The 21,728-nt window shown below is 44.2% G+C and overlaps 1 protein-coding gene across 1 annotated transcript in view; it reads right to left on the bottom strand.

Annotated features, from left to right (window-relative positions):
- Positions 1–21,728, bottom strand: part of TLL2 (tolloid like 2) — a 96,700-nt gene that overhangs the window by 13,120 nt on the left and 61,852 nt on the right. The window contains exons 8-12 of the mRNA XM_086466335.1: positions 16,340–16,464; positions 10,608–10,723; positions 8,591–8,693; positions 5,425–5,541; positions 929–1,074 (exon numbers count right to left, since the gene is read on the bottom strand). Coding sequence (XP_086322461.1) covers positions 929–1,074; positions 5,425–5,541; positions 8,591–8,693; positions 10,608–10,723; positions 16,340–16,464 — 607 coding nt within the window. The remainder of the gene's footprint in view (positions 1–928; positions 1,075–5,424; positions 5,542–8,590; positions 8,694–10,607; positions 10,724–16,339; positions 16,465–21,728) is intronic.

Genomic DNA, 21,728 nt, shown 5'->3' with positions numbered 1-21,728 from the left:
CTGTAGCTCACTAGTATGAGTGCTCTGAGACAGGCTAGCTACCCAGTTAGACTTTGGCCAGAGATCAGCTTCCGAAGAGCATCCCAAACAACTAGTCACAGCCAGGTACTGGCCTCAGGCCTGCCACTGAACTCTTCTGCAGCTGAAATTGCACTCAAGCCCAGGTACATCTCGGTTCTACTACTATTTCATGGCTATCCTCTGGTGAAACCCAGTCCCTGACTATCTACAAACCGCTTTTCCATAAGAAGCTGTAAGGAACAGAGCAGAACAACTACAAACAAAAAAGGTTCAAGGAATAGCTGTGGGGTCATACCTAGGAGGTAGTGGTGCCAGCCCTTTCCAGGACAACCACAGTAAGCCACTGGAGCCAATGGGATAGATGGGATTTATACACCAATCCACGTCCTGTCCACTCCTGTCTGTGACTTACACATCAGTAGTCAGAAACAGATCATGGGGCACCTAGCTAAGATTATAAGACAGCCTATAACCAGTAGGAGAAAAGCTTTTCTGAGCTCTTCAAAGCCTGTTTGCCATCTGGGAACATAAAATTCATTTGGAGAGTCACAAACATCCTGCAATCTGCCAAGCCCCAGTCACACCAACAAGAGTTTTTTGCCTGGACTGTGACCATTCAATTTTATTTGACCAGAGTGAAAATTCAAGGACTTGTGAGTCCCTACTTAACATCATTAACAATTTTGTGCCCCTTCTAATTCTTTCTGTCTAGAGTAGCAGTTTTTGAAAACTCATCACATTTAAAACTTGGCTTCAAAACCTCTGAACAAACTTCTGGTGAGGAGAAATTATGTTCTGAGGTATTCAAATTTTTTTAAAAAAAACTTATTTACATCTCTTTCCTCTCTAATTTTAAAGGATCTACAGAGGCAAAATAATGTCCATAATATAATATAACATTTCTCACCTCAAAGGCTTGGAATGTGATTCCTATGTGAAAGCCCTCAGAAACTGTGATTTTCCAAACACACTCTTTGGAAGGTCTGTAGTCATCTGGGTAATTGGGAGATTGGATCTGGCCAGCATCTTTGTGAATTTCTCCACCGCAAATAGCTTCATAAAAAAAAACCAAACAGCAAAATCATGCGATTGCAGGTTTTGCCTTAGGTAAAGCCTGCTCCACACCTAGCCTTCTTTCTCGTTCAGATACGGATCAATACCACTTGTTACAAAAAGGCAACACACAAGTCATGGAAGTTTTTACAAACATAACATTTTGTCTTAGTGACAGTGTCTCCTGTCTTCCTGTGCCAACTCCCTAGGAAGTGAACTCGCTGGGGCAGAGAATTTTTATGGATTTGTGTGTTTTACACTCCTGGTCACCTTCATAACTGCTTAAAATCTGCTGCCATCACTAAGGACCAAGAAAAGTTGGCAAAAAAACACCAAATAAAAACAGTTGCAAATCTAATCCCACCACATGATGGCAATATTAACAAGTATGAGTTGAGCTGTTCACCAGGAGACCAACAGGCTGACTGCTGCGCATGAAAAGCTGTTTTATGCTAAATGTAAGAATAAGGAAGTTTAAAGACCAAGAACAGAAAATTTAATGAAAAACTAGTTTAATACAAAACTAGCAGAGACCTCAAAGACAATAGTAGTTCAACATAATTGTCTGCAAGATGATGTAACAAATCATAGAATCACAGAATGGTTTGGGTTGGAAGGGACCTTAAAGATCACCTAGTCCAACCCTCCTGCCATGGACAGGGACACCTTCCACTAGACCAGGTTGCTCAAAGCCCCATCCAACCTGGCCTTGAACACTGCCAGGGAGGGGGCAGAATCAACAACTTCTCTAGACAACCTGTTCCAGTGCCTCACCTTCCTCACAGTGAAGAATTTCTTCTTAATCTCTTTCAGCTTGAAACCGTTAACCCTCATCCTATCACTACACTGTCTGATAACGAGTCCCTTCCCACCTTTCCTGCAGGCCCCCTTTAAGTACTCGAAGGCCGCTATAAGGTCTCCCTGGAGTCTTCTCTTCTCCAGGCTGAACAACCCCAAGTCCCTAAGCCTGTCCTCACAGGGGATAAGTAATGAAAGTAAGATCACAGGCTAAAACTTGTGTTACCCCATGATGCATGACACACATGTCTACTGAAGGCATATGAATGTTTTGGCTGTATTTAAAGTCAAGTAAAAAAAAGCACGGACAGTTAAGTACAAGAGACATCACACTGCAATGATACCTGCCAGACATCAACCATCTTCACCCTTAGGGTCTCCTGACAACATATTGCATTAACAATTCAGATGTGGGTCTCACTATAGTGTCCTACAAATTGCTTGCATTGGGTAACATTGTCTTAGTTTTGCCTTGTGTAAGCTGTTGATGTTTGACTATGGCCTAGTTAAAAGCACTGTTTTACTAGGGCAGTGCTAACTTCTTTCTTAGAGAATCAGTGCTAAGGCACCACCAAATAGTTGCACTCAAAATTCAGTTGCAAGGCACAATTTAGATTGTAGTTTGAGTTCATATATTCAGAGCTACAAGCGGTGCTAGAGAGAAGCTCTGATGGATATTTTAGAGCACTAAAGGTACGTCTCCTCCACCTAAGAGAAAGAGGACTACAAGAGCAGAGAAATTTTTTTAGCAGCCATAAAACCATCAGCCAGCAAACAGTATTTTCTCTATCCACCACAGTAGTTCACACTAAAGTTCAGCTGAGCGCCAAGTATACTGGAAAAGCCTTACTGCAAAATCAAAAGAATATCTGCTGATAGAGCCTGAGAGGGCAATAATGATGACAAATTCGGGGCTGCCAGCACTGCTGTAGGCAAAAACAACCAGTATGTTCCCATCTTGAATCTCACGAAAGAAAAGGAACAATATGACTGAACTATGAGGATACTTTCACTACATTTACTGTCATTTAGTATCAAGTAATTCTCCCATCATGTGGATACACATTTGTGCCTCTTTCCTCCCATCTACTGAAAACTTTAGGGCCAAGACCTGGAGAAATCCAAATGCAAAAATCAGTCCTCACCCACAGACCTGCCAGCAAAGTTCAGATGCATGAGCATTTACATGCACTCTCACTAAAGCAGAGGACAGAGAAGCAGTGCTAAAACCCACTTTGGCTTTTTAGTATGTGAGGCAATCCCTTGCGGAAATCAAAATTACCCTTACTGCCTAGACACAGAAGTCACAAAATGGCTGAGCAAGCTACCTGACAATGGAGGAAAGAAACAAGCCATTACCAGAGCTTGCATCGGAGGGAAATAGGGATTAAGGAAGATTTTTTTAAACCCTCCCATTTCAACAAAACAAATTATGGAGAGAGATGCAGAGAAACCTGCTGCTCTGTCAAGAGGAGGCTGAGAGAAGAAAAGAACTATGCACTGTTTCTGTCGTACAAGCTGGCTTCCGCCAGTCATACTCTGTGCTTGCTCTCAGGCTTAGCCATAGATGTCATACTTTTCCAATGGGAAGTTTCTTGCAGGAAAGGGTTACATAAAAAGCCAGTCTTGAAGAGGCAAGAAAATATGAACAGAGGGATGCAAAATGTGACCACTAGATGCACATTCCACTTTCATTTGCTTTCCTCAAAAGGCAAGTCAAGCAAGTATTGCTCATGTTTACTGAACCTTTAGGAGCGATTTATTAATCAACAGGAAATACGGAAAATTACCAAGAGAAAAGAAAGTTTTGCAAAGTGACTTTAGCATGTAGCCAATGTAAAAATTGTTTTTCTTTCAATACCATTTAGCAATATGTCATATTAGTAATATACCATATTAACACGCATGATGAAGAACAGAGAAGTTGCTTCCCAAAAACGCTCCTCACCTTACTTGTTTTTCTTTTCAAGTTGAAGCACGTATCACTGGGGAATAACCTTCTGTAAGAATTAAGCTGACCACCCCACCAAAGCAATAAGCCAAAATAAAACAATCTATTAGAGACACACTAGTTTGACCACTTCTAATTCCAACAACCACCATCACCCTGGTTTGGCTGGGACAGAGTCACAGCCCAGCCATACTAGGCAGGCCATTAGCAGGTTTGAGTCAGCCAGGGCAGCTGACCTGAGTTAGCTACAGGAGTAGCCCACACCGTAATGTCATGGTCATTGTAAAGGGGGAAGGTTTGCTGAGAAGAAAGAGCTCCTGTGGGATTCCTCCTGCTTCTCAGGACTGCTCTCCTGTTTATTGTGACTGCTGCACATTCATTTGCCTGGGTATAACTTTGTAGATGTTTGTTCATACTGGTGCTGTTTCATTAAATCTGTTTTTATTTCAAACCATGGGTCCCCTCTCCTTTTCCTGATTCCCGTTCCTGGCTGGTGAGGGGTTGTTGGGTGAGAGAGCAACTGTTACAGTTTAGCCCTGGATACGCGCTAGACGTAGACAACCATAAACGGGGTATTACAAACTGCATGGTTCAGGCAACATCTGCTTCTCAGGAGAGATGTTAAAAAAAAAAAAAAAAAAAAATCAGGCAAACTACCTCTGCCTCTGGGGTAACAATTCCTGCAGAAACCAGATATTTTTCCTGTGAAACTGATTTGTTAGGCCCACACTGTTGTGAAATCCTCATATACTTTATTTGCGCTTCCCTAACAGTCCCATGTTTTCTTTGCTTCCCTCTGTTAGTACCATTATTCATGAGTATATTGGGCACTGGGCTTCCAGTGTCATGCTTGCTCCTGTGCCTGCAAAAAGATGATGCAATGTCAGTACCAATGCAGTCAACCTCAATACTGTTGACAACACTAGTACATCCAAGAAAATGTCTGTTGCCCAGAGAATAACGAAGGCTTTTAATACATTTCAGAATCATTATTGTAAAAAATAAGCATATATGGAAAAAATGGACGTTACTGATTTTTTACTACTAGTGACTTTAGTAGTATTGCTCCTGCTCTGAAGTGGTTTCAGCATCTCAGTGCCATGCAAGTTTCCAAAGTACCTGACCTGCAGAAGACCTGACATGCTAGTTTCTAACCTTCCATAAGTAAAACATACAAGGGAGAAACTAAAGAACAATCTTTGCATTTGAGCAAAAAAACCCCACAAACCCAAAGTAAGCTGCATAAAGTGATATAAAATGTATGATTTGAAACACAACTTTGCCCGTTAAATTACTGGAAGGAACTCCTGCTACACCCAGCACTGCTGCTTGCAGGGGCTGGTCAGGGCAAACAGAGCCTGGCCTATGAATGGGAGCTATTGCTCTGTGCCGCCATCCTGTTGTCCCCCCAAAAACGTGATGATCTAATTGGAAGATCCATGCCTTGTCTCCCGAAACAGCCTGCAAATCTGCCAATACCCATGAGAGTAGGGGTTGTATCTAACCACGTGGTGAAGAACTCCAGCTGATCCCATAAACCCCTCCATCCTGTTCTGGCTGCTCTGAGTAACATGACTGACTTCTCTAGCTAAGGGCTGTACCTTCATAGACCACAAAGAAGCCTTTGCCCAGGATGTTACTGCTGCTCCGGAACTCAATCCACAGCCTGCTGTCCGTGGAGATTACTGGTTCAGGGATCTTGTCACCACAAAATCTTCCTAGAAGGCAGGAAAAAGATGATCAAGATCTCCTGGCTGACAGGCAGCACAACATAGCAGGCATCTGTGGCTCCAGGAAGCAAAGTGTCTGTGGTTAAAGGAGCTGTGCTCATGCAAAACACCCTTTCACTCCCACCACTTGTGCTTGTGAATTAGTTTCTGTCATCACCCCCCCTCCCCTCCCCCCCACACCCCTCCCCCAATTCATATTCTCTTCAATTATTAAATTAATAAAGGTTTTATTCAGCTGGGAGCAGAATCCAGTAATCACAGATGCAGCCTCTGTTGCCCTGGTAAATTCAAAAGGACTCGTTTTGATCATGTAATTGGGCAAATGAGTTGCAAGGGTGGGGAATCATCCCCAGTCCTTCTACAGATGTGACATTAGGGAACATCCTTTCCACTTGCTAGGCCTTAGAAACTCCTTCAGCATTTTGCACCCAAGAGAAAACTGTCCACGTCAAACTGAGGGCAGGAGGTGGTCATGTTGATGAGAAAACACCCTTTATCTCGTCCTCTGCTCTCACCTCTTCCCAGTCAAGCCTCTGCAGTCATTCAATCTCTTTCAAAAGAAAGAGATCAGGAGCCTTTTTGCTCCATGGTTCTGAGCTCTCTGGCATGCACCAGCACTGGTAAGTACCCGAATCCTGCCAGCAAGGATGAATCCTGAAACAGAACAGCTGCAGATGGCATCTGCAGCCCAAACAACCTCAACAACCCTAATTTGGTGCTCCTCTACCTGTTCGAGCCAGAAGCTCCTCACAGAAACAGAGCAAGCACCAAGTATGCACTGGGAGCACTCAGTGCAGACATGGTTTTTCACTTCACCTGACACCAGCAGGGCTATATACTGAATTCAACATGGCCTCAGCATCCTGTCCAATTGAATCGCCAGTGGGAATTTGACAAGAGGCAGAGACCAGTTCCTCAGGTTGAATTTAGTCAGGACACCGGTGATAAAGATCCTGGCCTTGCAACACCAGACTAAGGCTTCCTTGAACAACCTCCACTCATTAAAAACCTGGTTAATGCCTTACCTGCAACACAGCACCTTAGTTCCCATTAGCAGGCTGCATTGGTGGTTGCCTACATTGAATAAGGAGACAGCTAGTTCGAGGCTTGTTGGCTGGCAGGCAGAGAAGGCTGTTGCTTTTCCTATGTATGGGGGGCAGAGTAGTTGGCATGAATCCTGTGCATTAAAAGCCTAGAGGCCCCCTGCTTCATCAGCTGCCTGCAGTCAGCTACTGCCACTTCTGGCCCCACCTGCCTCATCTTCACCACTTCAGCCTTGGGAAGGCTATGACCTTCAAGGATGCAAGAGCTATGCCTCTGTGACAAGCCAGTCAGTGCAAATCAGAAGGTGAGTTGCAAACTTTGTTTCTCTTCAAATGGCAGTTTCACCACCAACCCTTTTCTCCTGCAGAGCCACCCATCCAAATATTATCTCGGACCGTAGCTTTACTCAGCTACTCAATTCTGAGCCCCTGTGCCCCCAGGCTGCCCAGCACTGTTGGGGCAGTGTGACAGCCCTGCAGTGTACCAATAGCATCTCCAATCTCAAAGGCGATGCTAACAGCCAGCATCAGCACTGCAAAGCTCCTTCCTCTAGGGTCACTGAGCAACTGCCTTTGGATTCAGACTTGGAGTTTAACAAGGGTGTCAAGGAAAGGAGACGCAGATGAGGAACGAGAATGAGCAAACTCCTCAGAGTGTGATAAAGGGCCCATTCATAAAAAGTTATACACCATTTAAAGGCTGGGTTTTCACACACTTGCCTGGGAAAATATGCAGCACACATGTATTTTTTTTCTCCCCGCAAGAAGCCCATGCTTTCACAATTCACACTAATCCCCCTCCCTGCACCCTGCTGAATTGCTGTCTGTCTGCCTCTTCCGAAATAATTTCATGGGCTCAGCCCCTTGCGGGAGTGTGGCCACTCATGCAGCATCTCCTACCAGATGGAAACACTCACAGGTCCACCTGCACTAGGGGGACAGAGAGGTGCTTGGCTTCTGAAATACCTTTAAATTACTCAGCAGAAGAAAGAAATAACAAGGAGCTAAGTTGCAGCTGTTGGAACAATGTTACCTGACGCACCTGCAGCAGAAAACAGCAATAAACGCTGCCAACCCCAAAACAGGCAGGAAGCAGTAAAACTGGCTGCCAACTCTGTGCTGAAAGGCAGGCCCAGAGAAACCTCTGGAGAGCAGCACAGCTTCAGCCTCAGCACCTCATCTGGTACCAGGGCTGGGTCCAGTGGGGCCAAGCAGAGCACCCCTAAGTCCACTGACCCCACACTGCAGCACAGGCACAGCACCTCTAACACAGCTGGTGATGCTACACAACCTGATTGCTTCTTTCAGGCAGAAGGGGCTGTTTTGCAGTGCAGCATTTTAGATGTTGGGACACCAATGTTAGGGGATGGAGTCAGGATCAGAGCCAATGGCAAAGCAGGTGGGACTTCTGACTGCCCCCTCAGGGTGACAGAAGCCTTTCAGTTAAAATAGCAGGAGGCAGAGGAATAGGGAGGACACAGAGGAGCTGCACTTCCTCGAGATCTTTGGGAACAGAAGCAGCGTAGAGCCCTTGCACAGTTCGACATCCTACATATGGTTTAGCAAGTTCCTTGCTAGAAGTACAGACCACTGTGTATTTGTAAACACAAATACTTGAGAAATAATGGCAGTAGCTTGGGCCAGGAGCTGTATGGCTGCTTCATTCTCACTGCCTGACAGTTCCACCCTAGTCTTAGGAAAAAACAAAACTCCAGAGACCACATTTTCAGTCCCAGCCATGTCCCTGGCTCACTTCCCTCTCTGCCTCACTTCTCAAGCTGGAAAATGAAGGAATAAAGTCTTTGCTACCAAAGGATGGAGCATGGATCATTTGATGTGAATACGGCACACTGGTATTTCTGGATGGCCAGTGCACTGGCTGGATATAGTCTCCTTCCAGGTGAAGGAAGGTTTGTTTCTGTTTATTTCCTCCCCACACCCCTAAGCATCAATAAGAATACACAAAATGCAATTAAAATGAAACAGTTACTCACCCAGTAATGGAGCCTTCCTCCAGTAGCCATCACGTACCTCCACATAATCATACCAGCAAAGACGACTTTTAAATAGGTCCATTGATGTAAAGTTTAACATAATCTGAAAGGAGAGAGTACACACTTCTCTTTGGGAAGGGAGCTACTTTAAAGAGAAGATCCTACAGATTATGTGCTTCACATCTGCTACAGTGCTGTCTGAGTATGCAGGAAAAGACAGTTGGACAGGTGGTTGGACTTTTTAAATCAGCTTTCCTCAAAAAAGAAAGGCTTCTCAAGCTATTTTAATGAAACCATGAAAGTACATGACAGCAGACAGCACTTTACTATCCATTCTGTAATTCAGTCACTACTTCTCAGTTACTAAAATACTACTTAAAAAAAGGCCCAAATTGGGTTTTTTAAATTAAAAATTGAGTATTTGGTTTTGATTAATGTGAACACCATAGAGAAACACACTGCCTCAAAACACAGATGTTTGGAGTCTATACCGTTATATAAACAATGCTTGTAATTTTGCTGACAAGTTTCCAGGTTCTGACAGTTACACTCACACTATCACTGATGCTTCAGTGGATTTACTAAGCAGAGTACTTAGCATTAAAATTTTATCCCTCTGGTCTCCTCCCTCTGTATCACAGATTACAGGTGTTGCTCTGGGCCTACAGAAGTCACCGATGGGGTGTACTTGCAGCATTTCCGTCCTTGCAAGATTTGACCCATTTATTAATTTACATCTATAGTCTGCCATAGAAACATCGTTAGATTAAAATAGACTTTCCTCCCGAAAGCCCTGGCTGGATGTGTAGAGTGCAGTAACAATGTCACTTACTTTGTTCACACTTTTGCAGTTTTCTGACAGCATAAGGAGATTCATCTGTTTCTATGCAGACGAATAGTACAAGTCCAATACCTGTTCTAAGCTAATGCCTCAGTCCTATGATGATACTTTGTATCAATTGCTGCATTTGATTAAACAGGTAAATTGAAGCATTTAATCTGAACTTTTTTTTTCTTTTTCTTTTTAACATTAGTGGTTCAGCACTCAGATGCTGGATCCTATCCGACAACTCTTCTGAAGAAGCTGAGAGACAAAGGGAGGATTTACAGTAAGATTTACACCACAAAACTCCCACCGCCATAGTTTCAAAACCTGGATGGTCCTTGGCACCTCTGCTCTTGGTGAAGCTCTCCCTGTGGCTAATGGTGGGAGATCAGCACTGCATGGCACTGGGCTTGCAGATGACTGAACCAGGTCCCAGAGCAAGATGGCTGCTGCAAAACGAGCAGGCTCTGCTCTTCTTTATTCAAGTCTGAGTCTTAAGGGCATCTCGAGGGTGGTCCTCAGCAAAGCCGTTCTGCCGAGGAGCTCCCAAGCAGGACTGCGCATTCTTGCAGCCTGGTATGGCATGAAAGGCCTGAAGGGCTGGTATTAGTGGATTAAGGAAAGATTTAATTTCCACAGGAAGATCAATAAAACAAAAGGAGCTGGGAAGAAAGTGGACAGAGTGGGTGGCTGATGTGCAGCTGTGCTCAGCGTTTCGAGGTGGGGGAGCAGACGTCCCCTGACAGGGATATTATGCCTGCATGACAGGGGCAGGCCACTGATGTCACCCATGGCTCCTCAGCTCCCTTTGGGACCCCAGCTTGCTGGCACATTTTATCTAACTCATCTGGCTGGCACCTGGCTTTGAAAGGTGAGCTTGGCCAGAGCTAGTGGGTGGCAGGAAATGCCCATGCAGGCTTCAGCCTTAAATTGAGAGGATGGATCAGAGATCAACACGCAGCACAGATGTGCGAGGAAGCCCTGCTCCAGCTTGACCTTTTCTCTCCTGAGGACCATGTATTCCTGATCCTATCTCCGGGAGGGCAGTGATGGTGTTCAGGAGCCTTTCCAGGCTCCATCCCTGCACTCCAGGTATGCAGAGATCTTTTGGCAGCTGCTAACACTGTCGTCACAAGTAAAACCACATGCAAGGGAAGTGCAGAGTACACCTTGTGCTAGTGTGGCACCTACCTTCTCCCCTGGGGTCACTGAGATCCTCCAGACACAGTGGGAATAGGAGGGGTAGCCATTTGGAAAGCCAGGGGCTGAGAAATTCCCTGTTGAGTCCTGCAAGGTCTCTCCACAAGCTGTGGGAGAGGGAGAAAAAACCAGCAACAACAAGTGACTCTTTGAAACACATCAGGATCTACCACAATGTTTGCACATGGCTGCTGTGTGCAGGCTGGTGGCTGGTACTCTAAGAACATTCATTCATGATTCTGGCCAAAGGTCATTGACCGCCTGAGGCCTTGCCAAAGGGGTGATGTGAAATTTGCCAGCATTCCCAGGACAGAAGATGATCAGTGCAAGGACACAGGGGAAACAGCTTTTAAAGAGGCACGCTTCTTCCTTCATCTTCCTTCCACCCACCAGCACTTGTAAGTTTCAACCCTAAGAAGGAATATTTCATCCACTAATCAAATATTAACCCCACCCCACCTTGCAACCCCAAGAGTGCTACTAGCAAATCTGTTTTCCCTTTGTTACAAACTGATCAATGAAGTTCTCCTTAGTTAGCATTGTTAATTGTCTTTTTTTGGGGTTAAAACATCCTAACAAAAGCAGGGCAAGCCCCACTGCCCTCATCCTTCGGCTGTCCGGCACCTACCCTGCTGCCACACCGCGCAGGATAAAACATGAGCACTGCAGCTCACTCTGTTCTCCACCTTCCCAGTTTTGTGGCCTGCTGCAGTGATGAAATGTAGATCCCAGAGTGAGTTTTGGGAAGCAAGCAATATGCACATGCATATGCTCCTTTAGGGAACCACAGCTTCCAACATCTGGGAAAGCCATGACTACTGTAGTTCCTGCTCTCTGAGCCAGGAGGACTGAGCTGGAACAAGAAGTGACCATCTACATCTGCAGAGCAGCTGACTGGCTAGGTAGGAGGATCACAAACATCAAAGCTCCCATTTCCTTCAGAGTACTCACTAGACACATGCGAACACCTATTGCAAGGAGCAGGGACCTTGGCTTGCTTGCTTTCCAGTTATTTTTCCAATTTCATAACCTGCTGATGTTATAAAGCTGCCCTTGACTTGCAACTTGGTTTCCTCAGTGACGATAAGGCAGCTCCCAAAAATCCCTTGTTAAGTAGCCATCCTTTGAAAGATCCAACAAGGCCGAATATCTGGCTCCCTTTCTCATGGAAATGCCAGGGGATGTTCCTCTTCCTGATGCTATAATACACACACTAATTTTTCAGCCATGATTACATTTAGATGGGTGGATTGGAAGTTGGAGGTGAAAAGAGACTGGTCCTATTTGAAAAGTTTAATGTCTTCAAAAAGGAGAGAGGGAATCACCTGGGCCAGAATTTCTCAATTTCCCTGAAGGAGTTTGATCCACAACTTGACAGATCAGATCAGACAAACAATAGATGGGGACAAAAAAGGGGTTTTGCCCAACCAAACAGCTCGTAGGAGTGATCTGGAAGGTGGAGTCACTCCTACGAACAAGCTGTACGTATTTCAAGACACAGGTCAGTGTGGGATCTGGCAAATTCCTGTCAGGAAAACCAAAGGTATTTTAAACTAAAATAAGAAAATGAGAAAAAAACTCAACTGAGCAAAACAGGCAGGTAAATGCACACATCTGCCCCAGAAAAATGAAGAAAATAAATTAAAGGTCAAAACCTCTACATTGCTCCTTCCTTCTCAAGCAGTTTTGAGCCCTAAGAACTCTCCCTACCATCATACAACTACAAAGGAGCATTGCACAGTAAGTTTTAGTTTCAAGTCTGCAGAAATAGCTAATATCTTCCTACCTCTCCCAAAATGTTTGGAAGGTGATGCTGCCTGTATTCTTCAGGTGGACAGAGAGAGATGCTTTTAAAAAGTACGTGCATGAACTGGAGGAGAAATCTGTACTTCTATTTGCAGAATAAATACACTTATTTCCTTTCTACCTCTTGCAAAGATGCCTGGCCTTGTTATCTGTGCCAGAATCTGTTAGGATAGTTCCAGTTCCCAGGATGCTCTTAGGACCCTCAACCAAGAAATGCATGCTGCCCCAGCAGATAAACATCACAAAGAAGCTGAGTCCCAGCCATACTTATTCTAAGGAATAAGTCAGCAAGCCATTCTTCAGCTGATCTCTGGCATAACCACTGGTCAATGCACGGTCTGGAGTGGCCACCACCTTAGGATGGCTCTAGGAATGCAAACGTCTGACAAAGTGTCCCAGTAAAGATGGGGTTCCAATCCATAACTCATCAAGATAAATAAACGTTCTTTTTCTCTGCTTAAAAACCTATTTAAACAAATATGAAATGATAGAGCGCTCTAAATTACTGGGAACACATACCACATGACCATAACGACACAGGTCAAAGAGGATTACTGCCCTCAGCTGAACCACAGTGAAGGTTTCCAACAGCCCAGACTTAATTCTCCTAAGTGTAATTACATGGTTCCTGGCAAGACTGTGTAATTATAGAACTAACGTATCTACTACCAAATACTACTCTGCTAAAACATCATGAAAGGAGATCTAGCTAACTATCTGAACCTTGCAGAGAAAACCCTCCAGACACTCTGGGAGGGGCTGTCCTTCCAGCGCAGAGGAGAGCAATTGCTTACACGTGCAGGGGGAAGCATGATAATGAGCAATGCATGTATGTGTGCAGAGCACAATCTCTTGCAGAGCACACCAAAAAGCAATACAATTGTAATCCCCTTAGTAGTAAAGAAGCCAACAGGTCCAGTAAGACTAGTGTTTGGTACTTCTGGGATCCAAGAAACTGAGCTGAGGTGGGTTTTGCCCATGGTGAAGAGGTTGTTGCACACATAAGCAGCTAGAAAGGAACAGAGGCAAAAAGCAAAGTAGAGAAGGTGAACTGTTCAGAAGTCATTTGTAAATAAAGTAGCTGAGTGACAGGCACTTACTGCTCCTCAGCTGGTTACTAGTACACCACATCTTTTTGAAAACGCACAGAGAATTGGATGGCGTGATATAACGCAGGACCATTCTCAATTTATAGTTGAACCACTCCTGCACAGTTAGCACAGCACAAGACAGCAGGACGTGCAATTTTAAAATCTTTTGTAGTGACTATACTCATCAAATCCTCAACCATGCAGCCATATCAAATCTAGCATTTACTACTATGTAGCGTAATGCATCTTGCCTTCCAGAAATTCCTTCAGCAAATTTCATTTGGTTTCACCTGGCTTGGCACTAACTTTAACCCAGCAGGTATAAGCTTTGGGGAATTAAGAGCAATTTAAAACAGCAGGGTTTTAGAATGGAAAAGCCAAACCAGCCCTAACTGTAGCAGCCACAAGAGCTCCAGCCTAATGAGTTAGAGAGTCTGTTTCTTACAATAGAAGAGCAGTCATTCTGGCTCGTACCAGTGCATGCTTGTAATTCATCCTCCATCATGCTAGCTCTTTTGGGGGGGGATTTTCTCAGGCATTCCTCAGATGGACACTCTCTTTCTAAAAGGGAAATCATCTGCCATTCAACTTCTGGACTATATTGTTGAGTTTTACCTAAAAATCCTCAGCTTGACTACTGACAAAGTTGTCCTACCTAAAGTCCCATTCAGACCCTGCTTGAACATACAACTGAAGTCCTTTGAACTCCTGTGCTTGGCATTTTGCAGAGGAAAAAAACTTTTCAAGCTACAGACTCAAAAGGCAGCTGAAGATGTTAGCATCATTAAATATACTGCACCTCTTCTCTTCAAATGCAACCTGCATATAGTTTCATGCAAAGCAAACAAGAAAACCAAACCAAAACAGTAGATGTTTGAAGAAAATTTGGTTAGTAGGCTTTAAAGCTCTAATCATTCTGCTGCCAAATATGTTCTGAACTTCAGTAACCTCTGCTAAAGCCTTGTGGAAAAAACCCCTAAAAAGTAGAAAAGTTCTGCTTTGCAAGTGGAAAAATTGAGACCTAGAAGGGTCCTCATTTTAAAGAAAGTTGGTTTGTAGCTTTTAGTTTGACTTTAACCTCAGGCCAAAGTGGCTTTTCAGCTTGCCTCGAGAAATCTGAATCTGTCGTTGATGCTTCCAGCTATGGGAATGAAAAGCCTGCTTGGCTTAAGTCTGACTCAATCAGAAAACACGGTGCAAGATGTTCCTATTTATTTATTTTTTCAGAATTCAGATGAACTAATCCCTAAACTAATCCATGAGATAATTTTCCAAGAACTACATCGTGTTCAACCAAAAGCGAATTAGAGAAAATTATGAGTGGTAAAAAGAAAATAAGTTTATTAGAACTAGCACACTTAAGAAAGTTATACCACTCACTATAAGCTAAGCAGTGATCCACAAACATCACAGACCCTGAAGTCCTCAGAATTCATTCTAGATCCTTATGAACCCATACTCTCTGACCTGTAGCTGGATACAGAGAAGCAGTTGATTTGCACATTAGCTATTGACCACTTTCCATGGCCTCATGAATAGTTCACAGAGCAGTGCTAACCAGCCACTCACTTAAGATGTGACTCTGTATACTGGTAAACCTTAGCCCTCCTCCTCACCTTGTGCCCTCTTTCTGTGATATGCTTATTCCAAGAGGATTAATCATTTATGATCACTCAAAGCCACTCTCAACTGGGCCAATATGCTGGCCAGACCAACCCATTTAGATAAATTCCTCGGCTTGCAAAAGTCCTTTCTTTTCCTCCCTGCATTATTACAAATTAGTCATTCTGCAAAATTAGGGCAACTCTCTCATTCTCCAATACCTTCTCATGGATGTTTCATTACCTGCAGAAATTCAACACAGCTTGTTAAATTTTGTGCCTCTGAGCATTACACCTCCCATGCTATCCCCCTTCTCAGTCGCTGCAGTCCATGCCACAGGCACCAGACTGGGTGACATCTTTTCTTGAAGCCTCTCTTTACATTCACACATTCAACCTGTCCTTAAGTCTGGCAGATTGCTTCTCTGAAATTTGGTTTTCTCCATTAACCTATTCAGCTAACATAAACTTCCACTGTCTATCATCTCCACTTTAACAGGATCCTTTTGTTCAGATGGGTAGATTTAGTCTCCCAATCATATTTGTGACCATAACGCTCTTTTTGCCAATCTTTTCAGATCCCACGTAAAGCACAACCCACACACAGTGGTCATCTTACATACGTAGATGGGTTCTTTATCAAAGCTGTTCCCAGTCTATCAACCCTTTGGCAGCAGAAAGACAGATACAGCCCTCCCCTGAACAGCCCAAAGCACCGGCTTCCAGCATCCCGTTGTTTCACAAATCAGCATCTTTGAGCTTTCTTTCATGTTAACTCCCAAGCCTCAGTGCAACACATCACAATCGCAGAGATACAGTTATGGTTTCCTTAAGGCTCATCTCTGGGACATCAACTGTATAAATAACTCAACAGAAGTTTGATGGTAGGTGTGTAGAGACTCCAGTCTACCAGACAGGCTTCTGCCACTTTGCCAACTCCTAGTCTTGCACAACAATTTCATTTTTTTATGAACAGAGACTGAACCACTGGACCACACTGAACCTGAAGCCTTGAACCAAACAGGAATATGGCAAAGTACTAATAGGAGACACATGTTAAGCAAGTTCAGTTGTCCCACAGCTCCAGCCTGAAGGATCTGACGGTCTACCCTTCCTGAGTCTCTTTCATCAAAGGGATCGTTACAGTGCTCTTGAACTCCAGTGCCTTCCATATAAACCATGTGTCTACAATAAAGCTGAGGCCATCTCCGCAAGCCATATTTACCTGGGCATTTGTACAACTTCCTTGCCTGAGCGATGTCTCCCTGACTCAGGCGAATACGCTGACCAATAGTTGGCCGGACCCCGTTATCATCACGACGGGGAAGGATGGTGTCGAGGAAAACCCCTCTAAAGGGAAGAACAGAGAGACAAAGAGCAGTGAAGTAGGGAAAGTGACATGATGCACAGAAAGTCATCCTGGCAGGCCTCTCACACCATCCCCTTGACCACATATTCCATGCGAAGAAGCAAGAGTAATGCAGATTGTGATAACTGCATGACTTGAGGTGGCCTTCTCACTACAGCAGATAGTTTCCAAATGTACAGGAGAGTCTGCCAAGCCAGTAAATTCCTCTTTTGATATATCAAGATTGCTGCTGCCTCTGTTTGAGTATAGACACATTCCTTGACATAAATCAGAAAAGGCAATGAAATATTCTTGCAGAAGGTTCATGGCACATCTGGCTCAGCAAGAGCACAGATTGGACACTTAAGCCAAAGGAGTAGAGGGAGTTTGTTCAGTAGCAGATGGGGTTGGGCTGGCAGTGAGTGTAGTTGCCACAGACAAGAGAAAAAGATCAAGTGCTCTACCTTTGTTCTACATGAATTTCCAAGCTAATAACTCTACTTGTCCCTGCCTCTTTTTCCTCACTACGATTTCTTCCATGTGGTACTTCACACTTGGGAGCTCTCTGTAGTTCTGATCTCAGTAAAGGATTTAAGTTTGGGCCTCACTTTAACAAAAATGCAAAGTCCGTGCATCCAAGCAAGAGCTTGCACACAAGAGAGACCCCAAGGCAGCATTAGGACTGCAGAGCTAATGTGGGAACGAGGAATCAGAAACCTGAACTCCGGTATGGTAAAGTCCAAGGTTTCACGGCCAGGCTGTCTGGTCCACAGCAACCATTTCACTGCACCCCTGAATGCCTAACAGGTTTGGAGGTGCCAAGGCTAACAGTGAGCTTGAAACTTCAGCATCAGCTTAGTGAGGCAGACTTCTCTTTCTGAAGGACAGGTTACAACTGTCTGTAGAGTCCAATGGGAAATCAGGGCAGAAGCAATAATTTTGATGCTGCCTAGTCCTGATACAAAAGTTTTCAAGTATGGGTTAAGCTCTAAGTACACAAGTAATTCTGTTCATTGGGCTGCTCAGCTGCATAAGAGCCTTGGGAAGGAGTCTGAGAGTGGGTTTTTTTGCATTGGTTTTACAGAATCACAGAATGGTAGGGCTTGGAAGGGACCTCTGGAGGTCATCTAGTCCAACCTGCCTGCTAAAGCAGGTTCACTACAGCAGGTTGCACAGGACTGCATCCAAGTGGGTTTTGAATATCTCCAGAGAAGGAGACTCCACAGCCTCCCTGGGCAGCCTGTTCCAGTGCTCTGCCACCCTCAAATGAAAGAAGTTCCACCTCATGTTCAGGTGGAACCTCCTGTGTTCTAGTTTGTGCCCACTGCCCCTTGTCCTGTCACTGGGCACCACTGAAAAGAGCCTGGCCCCATCCTCTTGACACCCATCCGTTAGATATTTGTAAGCATTGATAAGATCTCCTCTCAGTCTTCTCTTCTCCAGGCTAAAGAGCCCCAGGTCTCTCAGCCTTCCTTGTAAGAGAGATGTTCCAGTCCCCTCATCATCTTCATAGCCCTCCGCTAGACTCCAGTAGCTCCTTGTCTCTCTTGAACTGGAGATCCCAAAACTGGACACAGTACCCCCAATGTGGCCTCACCAGGGCAGAGTAGAGGGGGAGAATAACCTCCCTTGACCTGCTGGTCACACTCTTCTTAATCCACCCCAGGATACCATTGGCCTTCTTGGCCACAAGCACACATCACTGGCTCATGGTTAACTTGCTGTCCACTGGGACTCCCAAGTCCTCTGCAGAGCTGCTCTCCAGTAGGTCAACCCCCAACCTGTACTGGTGCATGGGGTTATTCCTCCCTAGGTGCAGGACCCTACACTTGCCCTTGTGGAACCTCATTAGGTTCCTCTCCACCCAACTTTCTAGCCTGTCCAGGTCTTGCTGAATGACAGCACAGCCTTCTGGTGTATCTGGTGTTTAATTTTAAATAAATACTGCAAGCAGGGTATTTGGATCACAGCTGTCCAGAGCTGCAATCAGTATTCTTGAACAGAAAATATCATTCTACTAAACATATTTTGTGGGTGAAAATTCTTTTATGAATATTCAAACTGAAAAAGGAGGGGAAGGAATTTAATCTGTTTTGAAAACTAGAATCAGCTCTTGCATGGGGGATGTTGGATTTTTTTTTCAGTTATAGGAAAACTCCTGATCAGCACCAAAATCAGTGCTTAAAAGCTCTGAGGTAAGCCCATCAAATTTTGATTGACAAATTCAGGCTGGCATTCTACATGTCAGCTGCATGCCTCAGGCTGAATTTATTTAGTTTTATGTATAGGAACACCAAAAACAAAGAAACAGGCTGGTTTGTTCACAGTAAGTTTTCAAGCTGCCTCAGGAATTCACAGAAGAACTCGGCAGGGACATACTTCTGGGGCCAGTGAAATGCTTCCTGCAGATCCCCAGGCTCAGCCAGGGAAGAATGGCAAAATTTAATAGAGAAACCACCACATGCACGTGCAAGCTTTTGATTCTTTTTCCCATTCCAACCTTCACAACTGTGCACTCACAGCCCCCAGCCTTCTGCACACAGCATACACCCAGGGTATTGCTCACACAATGCAAACCACCCACAGCTTCAAATTACATTATTACTGGCCAAACACATTTTATTCCAGAAGGCCGTACCCTAGGTTGGGGCAGTAAAATTTCTAGTTTTGCTTTTTGCATCAACTGAATTTTGTACTCCCTTCACATGCATTGCTGAACATGACTACAAATTAGGAGGCAGTAAGCATAGTTCCTCTCATTTTACAATCAAAGGAACTGAAAACGGCAGAGAGTCTTTCTGGTCTAAACCACACAGGTCCCAGCAGCCCCATGCTTTCCACTCAAACTGCATCTGCTTAACAACACTTATGATGTTAAGTTGCACATTTGTTGAGTGTCTCTAAGAGCACCGATACTTTGGCTCACAGATTAATAAACACCAAGCAGACATCATTAAACAGAGCAGCTCATGAACTCTTAATATCAGAATCATTCTTGAATAAGACACCCAACCTTTCCTCTCAGCGGTAGGAAAAGAACCCAAGAATCCTCGATGCCCCATTCTCCTGCTGTCCAGGCATGGGCAGAACATGCATTAGCTGCTCAATGCATCGGTAAGTCAAGTACAACAACCCACCATTGCTACCGACTAAGAACAACGGAGAAGAGTTGAGAAGAGATATTCTCAAGAGTCACTAGCATCCACATAGTATCCTGAATGCATTAAGCATCATGCAAACGTTAGGAAATTATGAACTAATCTCAGGAAATCCTGAACATTCACCATCCTATCTAAGGGCAATAGATGCAGGTGCTTAAACACCACTCAAGGAAGGCAGGTTAAGCACTCAGCTGCAGCCAGCTACATTTTGTCCCAACTCTGTACTTATATCCCCACGTGCAGAAGAGAGACAACATATCTCTACTTCACACAGTAAAACCTGCAGAAGATGTGCATACATCTTGTGCAAGATTAGGATGGTGTGTTGCAAACGCATCAAGGACGCCCCTTGACACGCAGGCAGTGCTACCTGTATCCTGATTCGAGCACGAGCTTTGCATGGTCATGTTTCATAACTCCAGGCTGTGCTGCCATATCTACTAGCAAGAGGCTTAGTGAATTAAGGTAACCCACTATTTGCTTAGGGCTCTGTGGAGGTTTAAATTTTCTTATTGCTAAGCTGCCATTTATGGGTCTTGACAGCTGTAAAAGAAATTGTTTAATGAGACAGCAATATTCAATTTAATTTGCTGCCATGTCTATAAGAAATGCACCAGGAAATAAAAGCCTGCAGCCACTCTCTGCAAAACAGGCAACTTTCTGACATAGACAAGAACAGAAATTCCCACGGTAAAAACTCGATACTACTGTCATTACAGTCTTTGGTGCCATACTCCTATTCCTATTAGACACAGACGCAAATGAGGAACATGTTTTGCTGTGAACTGAAAACGAGGAGTGACTCCTACAGCAGTTTTCAAAAGCACCACTGGAAACAATTTCCACTGCTAGCACTCTTGGGTCTCAGAAAAAGGTCCCAGGATTTGCAGGAGCATTTGACCATGGCAAACACCGTATGATTTGCTCTCATCAATATTCACAGGAGTTATAAACAAGGTTGTGCTAAGTGCCACATAAGAGTTGCTTCTAGACAATACATCACAGACATGGCTCTGCATCCTTCACCTTCACCTCCTCCTCACTCACACACCCCATCTCCACTGGTGGGGTGCTCATACCATATTTTTCCTATGTGGACTTTCTGGTGTCTGCTAATGTATTAACATGGTCACTACAGTCCTTCCTTTGCAGTGTGACACAGGGGCTCTCTCCCATTCCTAGCCACAACTTCACAGGCTCTACGCTTTTTTGTCAGTTTGGGTTGCAATTGGCCAGCACTCACAAAACTCAGTGAGGTGGGAAGAAGACATACATACACTCACAAATCTCTACTGATTTGTCAAAGTAAGCATCATTCCCTTAGGGGAGCAGATGTCAAGACAGCTCTTGGTAAAGTAAAAGCCTGTTCCCAGCACTGCCTATTTACGGTGATAGCACAATCAGCCCACAGAGGCACTCAGTGCTCAGTTCAATTACTGCACAAAGACTGCTACTGGGGTGAGGGTGGGTCACAGAGACAAAGGGTTTAAAGAAAACAGACTTAAAAATCCTATTAAGCACCAATTTAAATTTAGAAGGACTCTTGCCATTTATTTTTATCCCTTTTTGGCCCAGCAGTGTTCTGAAGGACCCTGGTTTTTAAGAGACACAGACTCAAAGGCATCCACAATATAAATGGCAGTAATAACTTAATCCTGCTTTTGTGCAAGACAATTCTAACCATTTAGAATTTAGCAAGTGCTGGAAGGGTCCAGCAGATGCCTCAAGGGAAGAAAAATTGTTTGCTTTCAGTATCTGATACAAAGAAATCTCTGAAGACTGCAAAGCACTCTTGCCCAGCCACCATCTCCTCCTGCCAGAACAAGCAGCATTTCAGCAAATTTGATAATTTTCCCCTGTTTGACATGAAGCTTCAGAAACCAAAGCAAAAAACCAATAGGCTTGGCACTTCCATACAACTGGGGAGTAAGAAAATTTGAAAAGCCCCAAAGACACCTTTAATTTTTGCAACAAAAAGTTCTCAAGGGTGCAAATATTTGTGCTCTGCCTCCTTGGGAAGGAGCAATAGTGGGATTTATTGGAAAAAAAAAAAAAGGTCAAATAATACGGCAAAATGAAGCTGGTCATCCAGTAACTCTCATTCC

The sequence above is a fragment of the Leptosomus discolor genome, chromosome 6, assembly GCF_034619465.1.
Source record: "Leptosomus discolor isolate bLepDis1 chromosome 6, bLepDis1.hap2, whole genome shotgun sequence".
NCBI lineage: Eukaryota > Metazoa > Chordata > Aves > Leptosomiformes > Leptosomidae > Leptosomus > Leptosomus discolor.
The sequence above is the reverse complement of the archived record's forward strand: the minus strand, read 5'-3'. Positions and strand labels throughout refer to the sequence as shown.